At 38.3% G+C, this 18,379-nt stretch overlaps 1 protein-coding gene across 1 annotated transcript in view; it reads right to left on the bottom strand.

Annotated features, from left to right (window-relative positions):
* The window catches only part of GABRG3 (gamma-aminobutyric acid type A receptor subunit gamma3), an 882,331-nt gene extending 865,620 nt beyond the window's left edge, over window positions 1-16,711 (bottom strand). Inside the window, exons 1-2 of the mRNA XM_036745031.1 lie at window positions 16,659-16,711; window positions 9,846-9,994 (exon numbers count right to left, since the gene is read on the bottom strand). Of these exons, the coding sequence (XP_036600926.1) occupies window positions 9,846-9,994; window positions 16,659-16,711 (202 nt within the window). The remainder of the gene's footprint in view (window positions 1-9,845; window positions 9,995-16,658) is intronic.
* Between the last annotated feature and the right edge of the window lie 1,668 nt (window positions 16,712-18,379).

Raw genomic sequence — 18,379 nt, 5'->3', positions numbered from 1 at the left:
GCTGAGGAGATGGCTACCCTGATCAGTAAGGCCTAGGGCCCAGGTCCACGTCATTCACAAATTGATCTCCTTTCCTTTTTCTCTTGCTAATTCAGAGCTAGAAAAATACCCCTGAAGGAGGAAAAGCAGGAGTGGAAAAGGAAGAATTTTTTATGCAGACACTGATCAGAAATAGTTGCTAGTCAGGTATTATCATTTAATACTGAAAAAAAAATACTCAACAATCTCACCTAGATAATAATGCCATATATGGTCATATTTGGCTAAGATTTTACACAATAATCCTCAAATGAGAGTTAATATAATGAATAATGGGTTATCACATTGGAAACTACATGTGGCTGAAGAATGTGCTTGAAAAGTCTCTTTTAGGTGCATCAAGATAGCCAATAGTCTATAAATATCTACTCAGCATGTAATATGTGCCAGGCATTGTGCTAAGAGATTGTGCTACATTCCTACATTCAAGGAGCTTATAATATGATGAGAGAAGATAATGAAAAAAAAGAATTAGAGTCTTGATAAAAAAATCAATAAATATGTCACATCAGAAGAAAGAGACGTTGTTGCCTGATAACCCTAATAAATCAATGGGGATTACTCATATTCCTAAAGTAGAAACATCCTCAAAATATAGTATGCTATATGGGAGAGACCTAGTAGAGAAATAGGAATAAATTTAAAAATCTAGAGATATTAAAGTCAATCATCTTTTTTGGCTTGGGTGTGGGGGAGAAGTATTCTATAACTATGAAAGGAAATAATACCTCATTTTACTAGGCCATAATTTCAAATTACAAATGCAGTCAATAGGTATTAGGTCTGCACATCTATGTGTAATCAGGGGTTAATATCTACAACAGATGATTTTAAAGCACATTTTCAATGTTTGTGCTTTCAGGACTATAGCTCAGGTTTTTCAAAATAATAAGGAAAAATACAATAAAGACTTATGATAGATACCTCATAGGTGAATCTGTTTTATAATGAGGTGCTTTTGCATTCTGGAAGAACTAAGTCTACTTGGATGCATTGCAAGATGGCCCTTAATGGAACTTAGACTAAACTCAACTCTAGAGCAGAAAGTCTTGTTGGTTTCCAATGTGAACACCTTTGCCAAATACCAAAGGGCTTTGTTACCTAAAATGATGAGAAATCTTGAGAGCAAGCTCATCTTCACCAAGGCAAATTCAGCCAAGGCAATGTGTCTTAACACAGGGTCCTTCAGATACATAATTAGTCTCTCATAGATATGACAGGTATAATTTCTACATAAAATTGCTTCTCTGTCTTACTTATGCACTTGAATTAACTTTGTAAGAAAATCAGTTAACTAACTCCACAGTAATAGCTTTTTTTCAAGTAGAGCAGTTAAGATGTCTGTTTCCTCTCCTCCTACATCTGTTCTGATAGTCTACTGAATATATTTGAATTATTTTAGGGATACACAATTAATTGACAGGCCACAAAAATCACCTGAATGTATTGTGAACTCTAATTTTGAAGCTGAATATACATAAGAAAAGAAAAGTCAAAATTTCAGACACTTATCGAGATCATTTCACAATTAAGGAAAAGAGTGGCTTGTACTGAACTAGCCATATTGGTTGTCCATTATCAGGACCAGGACTCCTATGTGTACTCCTTTGTTGTTCGGTCATTTCAGGCATATCCAGCTCTTCATGACCCCATTTGGGTCTTTCTTGACAAAGATACTGGAGTGGTTTGCCATTTCCTTCTCCAGCTCATTTTACAGATGAGCAACTGAGGCAAACAGGGTTAAGAGACTTGCCCAGGGTCACATAGTTGGAAAGTTTCTGAGTCTGGATTAGAACTCAGGGAGATGAGCATTCCTGACTGCAGGCCCAGCACTTTATCTACTCTGCCACCTTGTGCCCTTATGTACTCCGATGAACATACAAAATGTAAAGAGATTATCTGACAAGTATAATTTTAGAAGCACTTAAAGCACAAACATAACTCTTTAGTGACCCATTCTTTTGGAGAAAGGCAAGGAGAAAGAATGGCACACTGGAATGGAGCATTCGCTCTTGAGTCAGGAAACTGGATTGAAAGCTTGTCTGTAACTTACTATCCATGTGACCTTGGGCAAGTCATTTATCATCAGTTTCTTCAACTGTGAAATATGGGAGATGAACTAGGTGATCTGTGAGATCCCTTCTAGTTCTCTATCTATGATCTTATCTCTAAGAGTTGGAAAGGGAAGGAGCAAAAATAAAATATACATCCCTCCTTAAATGGAAAAAAAAATACTTCACAGTTTTACAGATTTAGAGCTAGCAGAGACCACGTGTGTAGATATTTATTATTATTCATAGACACTTGAGTAGAGATTTCAATTCTTCACGTAGGTATCTGTTATCTAAGAAGGCCGAAAGGACAATCCTGAGAGGATAAGAAATGGTTTGGAAGGATAGTAGTGGGGCAGGAAAGAATGAAGTTCTAATGGTTTAAGTTGGGGGATCTGATGCAAGGAGTGCTATGAACAGGCAATAAGCAGTATTAGAATACTAGACACCAATGAGAAAGGCACCAAAATTGTAGAGAAGGGTAGGTCAGGGAAATGAGCCAAAATGAACTTATACTTCACAATTTTAGCTCAGACCAGTTCTGCCTATAATGATCATTTTCACTTTATATTTATTCTTGGCTTTGTTTGGCTATATGGACCCAGGCTGGGAATCACTGAAAGCTTTCCCCCTCTTTCCTGGAAGCAGAAAGACGAGTAGTATTTAAGAATGTATGTAATAGAAATTCTAATAATCTCCCTCTGTGCTTATGTACTACACCACCTTTTAACCTAAGATGTAAAATAGCTCAGAATGAAGGCTAGTTCTAAAAAAATCATGTTTTAGGGCCACTGGCTTTGTCTTTTTTGCCTTTCAATTCATCAAACTTTTATTATGTATCCACTCTGCATAGATAGCTGTGTAAATTCTAGAAGATATACAAAGTATTGATAAGATGCCTCGTAGAGTTTACAAAATCAATTCCATCCTAAAATGAGAAGACATAAGTAATGATCAATAATTATTTTCATTTAATAGAACAAGGATTTTTCATCATGGGGAAACAACTTCTATGGAAAAGGACCAGCCATCCCCAACAATATCTGACCTCCTGCTACCCACAGAACAGGCAATCCATGGCACTAAAGCAACAAGGCACCCTGATGGAGAGACAGGAGGAGATATGTGTCAGGCAAGTCAAATCACCATCCCCACCTCCCCTTATTTCTTGATGGAGGTAGCCTAGATCCCTATACCCCAAATCCTTGGCTAATTAATTAGCAGTCTCCTAATGATCACCAGTCCTGCTTCTAGTGTGGCCCTAGAGCCATCACTGAGGGGAGAAGTCACTGTGGGGAAAGTGTCCAACTTTCTCACTATTATAGACACCAAGTGCTGACCAGCAGGCACTGATGGGCAGGTAAGCCCAAGAACCCTTAGTATTATAGCACTCCCCAGGCCACAGATCCTCCTTCAAGCAATGTCATCATCATCCTGGGAAGCAACCGCCATGGAGATCCCACCTGGCAATTGCTTCTGTAGGTGCTGCAGCCACAGCTCCTGAAAACATGGAAAAGTCTGCACCATCAAAGTCACTAGAAGTATCCCAAGATTCAGCAGAAGAAACTCATGGGATTTTATCAGTGGAAATGACTTTAAAGATGATAATTTCCCATTGGTTTTGTCATTGTACCCTAAAGACGAGCAGATTTTTCCAACTGATTTGCAGTTGAAACCTCCTTTGTGTATTGTCTTCCCCTTTAGAATTTGAGCTCCTTGAGATCAGGGGCTACCTTATCTCTTTTTCTCCCCAGAACTTAGAAGAGTGTTTTGCATATATTAACCACTTCATAAATGCTTTTTCATTCCTTCATTCCTTCTTTTCTGTACTTGTACAATCACCCACAACAGCATAGCCAACACCATAGTAGGGAGCCAGCACTCACTGCTGCCTTTTATGGAGAATGATCTCAGCTAATCAGAGAAAATCCAGAATTAGGCTGGTTTTCCTTTGTGCCTCTGTTTTGTACAGGGCCTTTGGAATGGTGTCTAATCATTCTTCACCTGCTATGTAGGCCCACAGTACATTCCTTCTGTGGGGAATGCATGAATTACATGAATATAATTTTTAAGTGCCACATAAGAGAATCCGATAACTTATGTGAATTAATTTCTTAGAATGGATTCTTCTTTCTCATTGGGCAGAACATTGCTTATCAGATAAAATACAAATCCCTTTTTTAAGAATCAAGGTCTTTAATAATCCAGTACCAACATGCCTTTCCAAATTTATTTCACTCTCCTCACCTTTGTCCTGCTAATTTTCTTGGTGAAATGGACTACTAGTGATTTCCTAATCTTTAACTTGCCCCCTTTCCTGTCCATCTTTCTGCAAGCCATCCTCTGCCCAACTTCTAGTTTACCAACAAGCCAGGTATTAGGATGAAAATACAAAAGCATAGCAGTCCCTACCTTCAGGGCACTCACATTCTACTAATGAAGATATGCACGGATATCATTATACAGAGAATACATGCAAAATAACTACAAGGAGAAGATATTCCATCCAAAACTCCATTCATTGAAATAATCAGATTATAGGATCGCAGATGGAGAGCTTGATAGCACTTCCAGTGGTCATTTAGCCCAACTCCTCAACCGTACAGATTAGGGAACTGAGGCCCAGAGAATTACTTGAGGTTCAAATCTGCCAACTGGACATAGCCATTATCCCAATCCTCTTAAATTGATCTTTCTTCACACATATGAGAGGATCACAGCTGGAAGGTCTCTTAGAGGTCATTTAATCCAATGCCATATTGCAGATAAGGAAACTGAGACACAGAAATTAAGTAAATTACCCAAGGTCATACAGTAAGTGGCAGAGGCTGGATTTGCATTTATTCATCATAACATTTTGTTGAGATCCCTCTATATTTTCTCATTGCATTCTGCCTCATATCCTTGTAATAGTGTATGTGTTTAATCCTTCTATTTAGATTTCAGTTCCTTGAATATAGGAGTAGTGCAATGGAAGAAAGAGCAAATTTTGAGATAGAACACTTGGGTTCAAATTCCAGTTCTATAAGTTGTCATGTGTGAGTGTATTTGGAAAAGTCACAGCCTCTCTGGAGTTACAAAATAAAGTTATTGGACCAGATGACTTTAAAGACTAAAGCTATGACTATAAGACTATGTTCTTTTTCTTCTCTTTGCCCCAAATGCCTTGAACATACTAAATGCTTAATCCATGTTAGTTGAGCTAAACTGAATTGGGTTGAATTCCTTAATCTGGAAATGGATACCATAGTAAATCAAGAACAAGGAGAACATATTAACCAGAGACTTCTCTGGACCTTCTCTCTAAGGAAAGGGGAGAGAAATCACACTCTTTAATGTCTGTGTATGTTTCTAAAACACTCATATAGAGTATGGATGATGCAGTTAGATACTTAATTTGACAAATTAAATAAATCCAGGAGTTGTTTTCATGATAAACAGTAACAGGAACAGCAACAACTAACTTTATAGTGATTACTACATGTCAGGCATTTTGGTAAGCACTTTACAATCATCTCATTTGATGCTCACACCTGAAAGGTAGGTGTTTTTATTATCCTCATCATACAGATGAGGAAGTTAAGGCAAACAGAGATAAAGTGACTTGCCCAGGGTCACTCAGCTAGTCAGGATCTGGGTTTATATTTGAACTCCTCTTCCTGACTCCAGGCCAAGCGCTTCAACACAGTATTTAATCTCTAAATGTCTATACTAAACTTTGATTTTAGTTCAGTCATAATTTTCTTGACAGTAGATTGCTCAGATAAAAGAATATACACGCTTATGTTTTATAGGCACACTTTGCCTGAAATCATTATTTTTTCTATGAAAACATTGTACTAGGCAAAACAAATTATGGGAATTAGGAGGCAGTTGCTTAGAACTAAAGTTATGATGTCAAAAATGGATAATTAACTGGACAGCCTTGTCAAAGGGCTTTAGATTGTTACAGTAGGAACTTTTTATAATATATTGATGATGTTTTTGAGAAAAACCATGTCTTGAGGATAAATTCTATGCAGGGTATGTGTATATTTCTAGGAAATAAATTCATATGTCTTAAAATCCTTAAAGGAGAAAAAAATCTCTTAATTTTGCTTAGCTCTCAAATTCTCTATTAGAAGCTTTATCCTTCTCTAGCCTCATTCAGCACACATGACAAGATCTCTTTCCAAGATAGATGATAGACTACATAACCCTGAACTGTTAAAGGACACATCTGAAGTATTACTTAGGATGATGGATAGTTGAAAACTTTACACTAAAAACAGATACATACATAATGGAGAAGTTGTTTGAGAATAGATGATAAGTGGGAAATATCCAGTACTTCATAAATATTATGATCACAATTCATAGTATGAAAACTCATTAGTGGATTTCATATGAATACATTACCCACACACCATAAATGAGTTTTCCATTTCATTCTATTTAGTGTTGAAAACACTAGCAATATGCCTTTTTATAATTTTTTGTTGAATCTCAGTGGCTTCAACTGGGTCACATATTTGTGAGGATGGCAATTTGCATAAGGCAACTTTATAGTCATGATGGTGATGATGATGGCTGTGATGATGTTTAGTCATTTTTTCATTCATATCCAACTCTCTGTGACCCCTTTTGGGATTTTCTTGGCAAAGATACTGGAGTGGTTTGCCATTTCCTTGTTCGAGGCTGGATTTGAAATAAGGAAGAGGAGTCTCCCGGACTAGGCCCAGCATTCTATCTACTGCACCACCTAGCCACCCCTATGGTCACTATATGGTCACATAAGACAATATGATAAATCAGGAAGACTACTGGGATTGGAGTCCAAAGCCAAACTTCAAGTCCCAGCCCTGTCACTTACTACCTTTGTGAAATAGGAAAAGTCACTTAACTTCTCTGAGAATGTTGCCTCACCTATAAAATAAGGAGAGATGCACTAGATTATCTCTAAGGTAACTTCCAGCTTCATATCTATGATGTTATGATCCTAGGAACTATGGGAACTGTTTCTGAAAAGGAGACCATCTTTCTTTGAGTAAGTCATACTGCCAGCATTATCTAAAGTGATGTGGAGGACCATCACCAAAGACCAACTGTAGTTAGGTTTGAAACACTGTTAAGAAAGGAAGATAGATCTTAATATCTGTCAGGGAAAACTTTGATAAAGCGACATCGCCCACTTCTAACTCCTTACCACATAACAAATATAATGAGGAAAAGTAATGTCTTCCTCTAGTAAAGCAATTCACTGTGCTATTGACTCTTTAATCATGAATGAATATATGTTATAGCCACATCCTGGAAGAGTCAGATAATGACAATTCTCAATATAAATTAAGCAGACCCATGAGTCATTGGCACCAAAGTCATAGTAGACTTCAATCAGATCCCTCTTCCAGGCAAGAATGGGACTATCTATAAAGTGAGAGTATAAGATAGTGAGTGCAATAGTCACTGAAAACTAAATCTAATTATATAAATTTTCAGTATAATTTCTTTGTTTATTGTTTACATTTGGGAGAAACATGACTTTCATTCTTTTTGGTGTTTTTGTTTGTTTGTTTTGTTTTGTTTTGTTTGTGTGTTTGCCTCACTTCCAAAATATCTACGTTAGTTCCCTATAGTAGGCTTATGGTGTTTAACAACAAAGAGAAATGCAACGTTAGGATAAATAATCCAGATAAATCATATCATAGTTATTGTTTACCTGGAATATCAACAGAATTGAAGAAAAAGAATATTTGGCTTTGTATTACCCAGGAAATCCCTTCAGTTTTTTAACTCATCAAGTAAAATATTTTATGGAACAAAGTTTAGAAGGAATCATAAAAAAAGTAACCTATACTATCTTACTTTGTCTTTGGAAAGGATTGCTAAACCATTCCAAATAAATAGCTAGCCCCAATTAAAAAAATAAAGTCTAGAGAAGATTTCTGAGCTTCCCCCCTGTTATACCTTTTAAAGGAATTCCCTTTTCAATTTCACCTAAATCTCATCTTCTCCATTTTTATTCCGTGTCCTAATCTACTTCCTTCCACAGAAATGAAGAAAGGTTGCTCAAATTGAGCTAGTCACTAGGAAAATGGTTGCCACCTTGTTTCATCAATACTGTTGTTGTTCAATCATTTCAGGAATGTCCAACTCTTTATTTGGTGTTTTCATGGCGAAGATCCTGGAGTAGTTTGCCATTTTCTTCTCCAGAACATGGTCACATAGCTAGTGTCTGAGGCTGAATTTGAATTCAGCTTCTCCTGACTCCAGGCCTGGTGCTTCATCAGTACTCACAATGGCCAAATTCTATTATTGTTGCTCTGCATCCTTCATTTTTGAAGAGGACCAATGACATCATGGGGTGATGTCTTAACTCACTCATGATTTGGATTTAAGTGAGGCAAAGTTGCACAAACTCATCAGCCTCACTCTTTGTTCCAGAGCCATTGAAGTCCAGTGACAAGACAGAAGTCAAGATGACTGGAGATGGTCCAGCATAAAGTAGATGACTTTAGTGTCATCAATGTCTAATCAAGCTCTAAGGACTCCACCAGATTCTGTGCAGAATCATGGTCCTGATGCAAAAATAGTTGTTTTTGACACTAAATCATCTTCATCATCACCACCACCATTGTCATCACAATGTACAATATATCATAATATAGAGCACTTTAAGTTTTGCAAAACACTTTATTTCATTTAATGCTTGTCATAATCCCGTGAGGTATTATAATATTTATATATTTATATTTATATATATATTTATATATATAATATTTATATATATATATATTATAAATATAATATTATTATTACTCATAGTAAGAGGTAAAGGATACAAAATGTCACAGGCTAGAAAATAACTTAGGAACTGTCTACTCTAACCATCTCATTTTGCAGATAAGGAAACAGAAACACAAAAAAGTCCAATAATTTGAACAAAGTTATGCAAATTGTTAGGGAGAAAGCTACAACTAGAAATTACTTTTCTATTTTATTGCTCTTTCTACTGTTCTATCTACCAAGTAGCCTGGTGTATATCCCTATCCTTATACAAACAAGCCTTGTACTAGCTTGCTAAAAACCTCAATATTAAGTAGAACATGATAAGCCTAGGGCAGGAAAAAAGATGATTTGGGTACCAACTTCCTTGGGAAATGGGTCTCCTACTGTTGTTAAATACTTTTTTATCATCAGGGAAGGTAGTGAAGACCTTCAGTAACTCATGCCATGCTATCTCCAGTTGAAAAGTTATACCATAAGAGTTACATGAACTGATTCAAAGTGAAGTAAGCAGAGCCAAGAAAAGAATGTAAATAATGATTACTACAATGCAAATGGAAACCACAACAAAATAAAACAAATTCAGTGTCTTGAAATCATAAAATATATGTTTGGCTCCAAAAAAGAGATAATGGAAGCCACCATCCCCTAACTCCTTTCAGAAGTGGGAGGTCCAAACGTGTGAAATATTACATATAATACAGTTTTTAATGATTGATTAGTCCTCCTGATTTTTTTTCTTTATTCTACTTTTTTTAAAAAATTTGCTGTGAGGGAGGCCTCTCTAAAAGGAGAAGAGGAGGGATATTAGGGAAATTATAAAAGCAAAATATATTAATAAAATTTATTCTTAAAAATATTATACCATGTGGCCAAATCAACTCATTCCATATTAGAAACCATATTGTGATATATATCTTGGGATTTTTTTCTAGGACACCCTGCTTATGATGTCCTTTTTTTTTGGAATAGCAAATAACAGCAACTCACGTCCAATATCTGGCCTCAGCTTTTTGTCATATTCTCTTAGCAACTTGTTGAGTATAAGAGTCACATCAGTGTCTTGAGATTTTGGAGCCAGGACCCACTTTTGATTATAAGATAGATCTTCATATTCATCATCTTCAATCTTTCTGGATCTGTAATGAAAATGTAAGTAAGCCATTTAAATGGAATATAGCTATTTCTTTCCCTGTTGATAGGTCTTACATTTTCTAGTCTGTGAGCTATTTGAGGAGGATAAGTAGAAGAAATGAGAAAAGAGAACCACAGGCACCACTAATTCCAGCTGCTGCTGCTTTCCACTCAAAGAGGGAGAGAGGATCTCACAGGAGAGATGGGGAGAATGGGACTGCTCATAATGTTTCTGTCTTCTTTCAGTGAATTATTATATGCAACTGACCAGAACAGAACTATTGGAGAAATCATGTTCTAAAGATGACCACCAAAACAGCCAGCCCATAGAACACTAGGATTACTGACCACCAGTATTTTTGGTACCACACTTTCAAAGCCAATGTTTGAGAATTCAATCTGACTAAAGTGAGCTTGGGAGGAATAACCATTTCTAGGAGTATTTTGCAAGGTTTCTCAGCTACAATTTTCATTGTTTTTTCCCCAAAGACAACATTTATTGCTGAAGCTAAGAATAGTCCGCTCAAGCTTTACCAATTGAAAATAATTGGGTAAACAGTTTCACTCCATTACTTCTCCCTGCAACTGAAATCAGAGAATTTATGCAGATATACTTGTGTTATAGGATCAGCATTTTCCCCCTCCCTGTCTTCCTCATAATAGCTAACTTGTAATAGAGTTCTTGGGTAGGTGAAAATCTTCCTGCAGCATTACTTGGCCCTTCCAACACACAAACTGATTCATCTCTTGCACAGCAGGCTAATAAGGATATTAAAATTTTAATAATTTTAATACATTTTGATCATTTGGGCCCATTAATAAATGAATATATCCTCAAAGGAGACTCCACTAGACTTCCAGAATACATTGTGCTATATAGGTTAGTACTGTGAAGCAGCTGGATACATATTCCATTCAGTCTAACTCAATGCAGCCTTGTTCATAAATTGATTATTATGTGCCAGGCCCTGGACTAGGCAATGTGGATACAAAGACAAAAATAAGGTAGTCCTTGCCCTAAAGGAGCTTAATTTCTAGGGAGTAAAAGTGAGCATGAGATCCAAAGTATACACAGATCCAAATACAAGAAAATGTGAAGGGGACAGAGATCACTGATAATGAGGGCGGGGGGGAGGGGCGGGGCACGAAAGGCTTCCTACAGGTTGAAGGAACCCAAGTACATAAGGCAAATAATCGGAGTAAACAGCTTATTTTCTGAGTGCTTGTCTATTAAAAATTTAATAATGTAGGGCATTAAAAGAGTAGATTTTGTTGTCAACTTAAGGTGGGTGTTTTCAAATGGATTTCCATTTAGCATGTGCAAATAGATGGAAAAAATAAATGTTATTTACTTGGAGCTGATTTTTCTTTTGCTTCCTAGCACCTACAAGTGTGTGTGCACATGTGTGTGTGCATGTTTGTGCATGCATGTGTGTGTGTGTGTGTGTTATCCTTAGAAAGCATGTCACTAGAAATAATAGTTGAGGCTCATGTGGATTTGTCTTGAGTTATAGTTGTCCGATGTGGTTTGCTTAGACTTTGTCTATGGAAGATTTCTTAGCTCCCTCATCTCTAGATATGTATTCGCATGACTGTTCTTTTTTTTAACTAATTAATTTATTTATTTTTAGTTTTCAACATTCATATCCATAAACTTTTGAGTTTTAAATTTTCCCCTTCTCCCTCCTCTCCCCCCTCCCCAAAATGGTGTGCAATCTGACATAAGCTCTACATATATGTTCTTATTAAACATATTTTTACATTAGATATGACTGTTCTTGCTGGACACATGTTAATAAACAGAATTACAATCAACTGAATTATCCATGTTTATAAAACCAGTACCATGGTGTGGAAAAGTCACACCATGTGTCTAATAAAAAAAAGTGTGCATATATGTATACACATGTATGTCTATATAAATATATGTGTAGATGTATACAAACATGGACCTAAAACTCCATTTGCTTTTGATTTTGCTTTAAAAATACAATATATGGCATTCTAAAATATTGTATTTTTATTGTATTATCATATTTTCAAATCAAAATCATTTTCCTAATTTAAACTTACTTAGGTGAATATTTAAAACAAGTTTTTGTTCCTTGACCTCGTGTTTACTAAACATGGGTGATAGTACCTCAGATACTTGAGGGATGGTTTGAGGGATTTGGCCGAGGACTGAAAAAAATGGCCATGTGTAAGATACAAAATGTATAATATTCAAATAAAGCTCGTAATTTAAAGCTGACTATTGTACTAAACAATTTATGAAACCTTTCTATATATTTAAGTAATAGTATTAAATTTGTAAGTATGCTCTACTTTTAAAGTAAAAATGGTCCCTGTTATTTAGGGATATTAATTTTAATATCTCATAGAAATTGACAGAGTAAGTGGTGTAGTGGTTGTTATGTCATTAAACCAAGTAACTCCTGTAGAGCTTAGAAGATCCTGAAAGGATTACAGGCTCATAGGACAATCTAGTCCGGGGGTGAGGATCATACAGCCTCAAGGCCACATATGGCCCTCTAGGTCCTCAAGTGTGGCCCTTTGACTGAATCCAAACTTCACAGAACAAATCGCCTTAAAAAAGTATTAGTTCTGTAAAACCTGGACTCAGTCAGCCGAGGCCACATGTGGCCTCAAGGCTGCAGGTTCCCCACCCCTGATTCTAGTCCAATACCCTTATGTTATGAATGAAGAAACTAAGGTCCAGGGAAACTAGGTGACTTAACCAACATTACTTAGTAAGAATCAGATTTCAAGGTGAGGTTTAAATCCAGGTTCTATTGCTTCACAGCCAAGTTTCCTTCCATTGCACCACAGGACAAGAACATTTCTCAGATGATTAGCTGGAAGAATGGAAGTTCTGTTTGTCTCCCCACCCCTCTTCTCTGCTCTCTTCTCCCTCATTTATAACAGTGAACAAAAACAGGTCTGTATATAATCCACATTACCCAAAGATAATTTATTTTTAACTATCTCTTTGGTCAGTTTTGTATGGATTAATGAAAGTCTATTAAAAGTCTATTAAGACTTTTAGAAATTATGTAAATATGGCTTTAGTCTCTTAAAAGAGACTAAAAGTTCTACTCACTACTTAACTATAGTAAGCCTAATTCTCCCTCTGGTGGCGAGGAGAAAGAGTAGGTTATCATAAAACTTTGGAGAGTCATTCTCTAAGTGTCTGTGTTTGTATTTGTATTTGTGTGTGTGTGTGTGTGTGTGTGTGTGTGTGTGTGTGTGTGCATTAGGAAAGGACAAAGAGACTGAGGCAGTGTAGAAAAGAAGCAAGAATAATGCTTTCCTTCCAAACCCACAATGACATATACAATTATCATATGACATTGATGAATTGTAATTAAATCTGTATAGCTCTACATGATGGCAGTCTATGCACTTGATTTTCCTGCCACAAAATCAGCCAGGACTGTTTCTCTCCCTGTCCCAGTTACTCATAACAGTTGCATTGGCTGTTTTAGAAGGTAAGGTTTAAGGACTGTTTGATCTAGATGATGAAATATAGGTGAAGAGGATGTCTTCCCTGGAAGGCATGTCTGTGATGCAGTTACCAGGTTTTCTGGGTTGGGCTTTGCCAGGAACAGGGGAGAAAATCGTTGTTGCTATGTACTCCCAGGATTTAATCTTACAATCTTGCTCTAGTAAACTTTTGACAGAAATTTCAAAGGATAGCTGTTGGTGGCCATAGGTGGAAGGAAATGAAATAACCTATTAATTACAGTCAACTAGGTTATGTACATTCTTAAACTGTGTTTTCTTATTTGTCTTACTGGCTACTAAACATCATCTGTGTAATTTATGGTCTTAAAAATTAGTAAATAATCAAAGATTAGTGATATGCTATCACCATCATTTGCCTGTTTAACATGGAATTTGTTCTAATATCTTACATCAGCTGTAAGATCACAGACAATAATGAAGCATCATTTCTGAAAACTTTTTTAAAAGCCTTCAATGGCAGATTAAGTCTTAGCTTTTCTGAACTATAACTAAGGTGTTTGAGATTGTGGTTACTTCCTTTATAATAGTCATCACTTCATGTCAAGATGTCAAGGGTCCATTTGTCCTGCCCCCAGTCCCAAAATGTGAATGCAGAGAATTACAATTGTAGATATTTTTTCCAGGGAATTTCTAGGAGAAACAAGTATTCCGAGGTGGCTACTAGGAAGTGTGAAAAAGAAGCAGACTGGTGTTATAACAGTTATAAAAGAGAACCTAAATGTCAGCTGCTTTTATTTGTACATCATACTAATTCTAAAAGACTGTAAATCACTTCCAAGAGGAATATATAAAGTACTAATCATGTAAAGCATAAACTAAGACTAACACATGATACCCAAGTAGAAGAACAAAGCCTTAACTGCAGGACCTTGGAAACAATTCCTACCCTTCCCCATATACAAAGTAACATGTTGGTTTTCTCAAGACATGAAAACATTTGGAAGCTCACTTTTGAATTAGACAAAAATGAAAATTGTCATTCTATATAGGACCACTATTTTAATGGTCTTATCCAAGGAACCTATGCAAAATTTAGACAAGTAAATTTTACAGTAATAAGTTTGACTGTTTTAGAAGGGTGGTAATATGGAAAGACCCATGGAATCCATATTTTAAGTCTGATATATGGGTGTAAAAAGTGTTGAGGAATGTTTTTATAGGGGGGAGGTAGGGATAATAACCCATGTTTTCCAGTCTTGATCTCAGGGTGTCAAAAGAAATTGAGGAAATCCCTCACACGGTAGCGCTCTCCCTCCTACCTACCCCCAGTGGTGTACTTATAGGAAGACATGGAAAAGATTCCCATAAGATGGGTAAATGGTAATTATCTTCCCTGCATGGAATATCCTCATTACTGAACTCATAGAACCAGATGACTAGTTATTGAAAAGAGAGAGTATAAATACTGTATACCTCCAAAGAGTAGAGAGCAAGGAAAACATGGGAAAATACAATATTCAATATAACGAGTTCCATGAGTACAACATTCAACATAAATTACATGAGAATCACAGAAAAATCAACCTAAATATACTGTCCAACTAAATTTTACTTCAAAATCTCAGATTGAAATATAACATGAAAATATCTGTCTGTCTCCCTGACTCTGCCTCCACAAAAGCACATGCTGATGTACAAAGTCTCAGACATTTTTCCCTTCCTTCACAGCCATCACTTGGCTTTAGTTGAAAGACAGAAAAGAGACATATGTCTCAATGATAAAGTTTCCTGTGAGTCACTGGTTGAATATTCCTTTTTAGGAAAAGCATATGAAATTGATATTACACCTGGACTTCTGGGAAGAAAGGGAAATGTGTTTTTTTTTTTATTTTGGGAAAGCTAAATCTTTGGTTCATGTGGCAGATACAAACATGAAACAACTTTAGTCCTTTTGACTTTTTTGTTTTTCCTCCTTATATGTTAAAATTTTCTAGGAAGGAATTAAAGAATAATAAGAATCAGTTTCTGCCAATAAAAGGTGATATTCCTTAGTGCTTTTTAGAAGTTACTCTGTTTCTCCAAAAAAAATTCAGGATTTCAGAAAGCAACAACTTAAACATATACATATATACCATCAGGAATTCTAGCCAAATAACTAAGCATCTAAATATTCACAGAAGTCACAGTGAAGAAAACACTCCCCAGGTCATAAAAGGGTTGCCCTGCTGACCACTTGTGGTGGAAGCAAGAACCTCTTTTTTTGCTGATTTATAACCAAATCTATTGGCATTACTCCAGCCTGAGTTTAACCCTTCTGCTACTCTACAGTTTATTGAGAAGAACTCACTTATAATTTAGTTAGCTTCTTGGTATAGTCAGATTAGAGTACACATTTCTATGAAGGAGACACAGGAGATGCTTACACTTGGATCCGTATCCCTTCCTTGACAAATGTAATAACATCCTTCCCAGAATAGGGAAAGAGGGAGCAGGGAGGTGAGAAGCCTGAGAGAAGTGTGTTGAGTGTATATGGGGACAACTGGTAAGGGAAACACTTCAGAAAAAAGGTTGGCTCTCAACTGTTTCTCCTTTCCTTTGCCATTCAAATTGGGACAGAGCTCTCGGTCCATTCTTCACCCCGCCCCCCGCCCCCCAACCCAGGATGGAAACACAATTTCAGAGCAACTGATATGACCAGGGATGAGGAGAAAATTTGGGAAGCAGCAGCAGACTTTCCTTCCGACTTCTGGAAGGGGAAACCAAGTACTTGCTGCCAATTAATCTTAGGCTGTTCAAACCCCTAAATCCCTTCTCCATTTTTGGAAGAGTCAAGTAATCTAGGAGTCCTAAACATTGTGGGCCAAGGTTGCAGCTGACTCCCTTGGGGAGGAAGGTGCTGAGCTGGAAAAGGGCTGATGGGGCGATGAAAAGGTTTTTATAATTTCCAAAGTGGAGATTTGCTTTCCTTACACTCAGTCAGCGAGCAAGCTTACAGTGCTAAGCCTAACATCGACAAAAAACCACTAACATGGGACAGAAGAGCCGGGGATTCCAACCAGGGTTTCCCTCTAGTTCCACCATCAGCCCCTGCCCCAAACCCTCCACACCCTCTTTCTAGGGATAGTCTTTTCATCACAGATTCCCAGCGCCCGGAAAAGATCACCCTCTGGAAATCCCGAAACGAGTCCCCCGGCGCAGGCTTACCGTGCGTGGAGCCCGGAGAGGAGACAGAAGAGCACCAGCAGCTTAGGGGCCATGGTTTAAGAAGCGGTGCTTTCCAGGTAGATGGAGTTGGGTGCAAGAAATGCGGCAGAATAGTCCTGAACGGAGAGATAGTGAGGAGACAAGGAGAGGAGCAGCGAGGTGATAATCGGAGTGGGGAGAAAGAGGTGAAGTGAGTCCGTTGTTGCGGGGAGTCTGTGCACACCCCCTATTTCTTCTCTGCAGCTCTCTTCACCTTGCTCGACAAGACCAGGACTCAGCTTTCCCGATGCAAGTGTAGACAGGGCTTCCTTGGATCTGACAGGTGTGAAGGGTCTACTGAGGCTTCCGCCCTTTCCTTGCAGCCCTTTCCGCACCCCACCCCCTCTGCTTCTCTCGCCTCCCCACTGCCCCCCAACAGTCGGTCAATTGATGCAAAGCCGTTCCCGCTTGTCTGCGGGGCATGAACCCTGAGCCTAGATCCGAGCCCCAGGCAGATTCTCGAGGCTCCGGGGAGTGTGGCAACTGGGGCGCCAGCCCCTAAGTGAGGCACCTGTTCTGCACCCGGCAGGAGAAGCAACTGGGACTGCGGGAGCCGAGGAGATGAGGGCAGCAGCGGCTGCAGTGCTAACAACAGCAAGGCACCAATATCCAAGATCAGCGAGGGGAGCCCCCCACAGACCCACGCGAAACCGAGTCCCCAGTAACACCTTGGCACGGAGCCCGGGCCAACAGGTATTCCCTGAAGCAGTGGAATTGCTGCCGGTGGACTTGCCTTTAGAAGTGAGGACGCTGACAGGCGCGCGCGCGCGCGCGAGCACACACACACACACACACACACACACACACACACACACACACACGCTTGAAAAAAAAAAAAGACTTCTCTCCTGCAAGCCACGCTGGCAAACCAAAATATAGACACCTCCCCCACTGCGATTCAATCAGTATTAATGTGTCTGTCTCCTAGGGAAGGAAGGTAGCAGCCCCGGTTGCCGGGTTCACCAGGTTGGTACCATCCTAAGCGACACGGGGGATGGAGTTATCTCTCAGTTCCAAGAGATTCTTGAAAGAAGTGGTTGTTGGCTGCTCATTCATAATCCCCCTTGAGGCGGGCAACGGTGCAGTGAATGATTTGAGCACATGGGTTGGGAGAGGGTAGGTAAATGTCACTAAAGTGAACCTCCTTGTTGACGCTGTAAGGTCCAGATCTGGCTCCAGCATTTCGAGTTTGTTGCGGGGCTAGAAGGGGAGGACCAGGACTGTACCAGGAAGAGGAGAACTGGGGATCAGCAGGAAAGTAAAAGAGGGTTCCAAGGATGGCTTTTACTTTCTCCTGAAAAGCTGATGTGCCAGACTGGATTCGTTTTTCTGTTTATTGTCACTAAAATGTCTACGATGGTGATATTTCTTCATGTCTCCCATGCCTATTATCCTGTGTTTCCCCTCACTTCTTTTCTCTAGCACGTCCCCCAAATGTCATCTTCATTAAGGAATACTATTATGAAATTTACCGTTTGCATCCTCTAGATGAAACATCTCGTTTACCTGTGTGTTCCTGCACGTCTACCACACCTGGATGATAAAATAAGCATCAACTAGGCTCTCTTCCCTAACACCCCACCCCCTTTCACCCCAGTGTATTTAGCTGTCTCTTCTCTGTTTGCAAATATCTTCTTTTCTAGGAAGCTGAGTAACACAGTTTGTTCGGGATGCACCCAAAG

This window comes from Trichosurus vulpecula, chromosome 2 (assembly GCF_011100635.1).
Source record: "Trichosurus vulpecula isolate mTriVul1 chromosome 2, mTriVul1.pri, whole genome shotgun sequence".
NCBI classification, from domain to species: Eukaryota; Metazoa; Chordata; class Mammalia; order Diprotodontia; family Phalangeridae; genus Trichosurus; species Trichosurus vulpecula.
The sequence above is the reverse complement of the archived record's forward strand: the minus strand, read 5'-3'. Positions and strand labels throughout refer to the sequence as shown.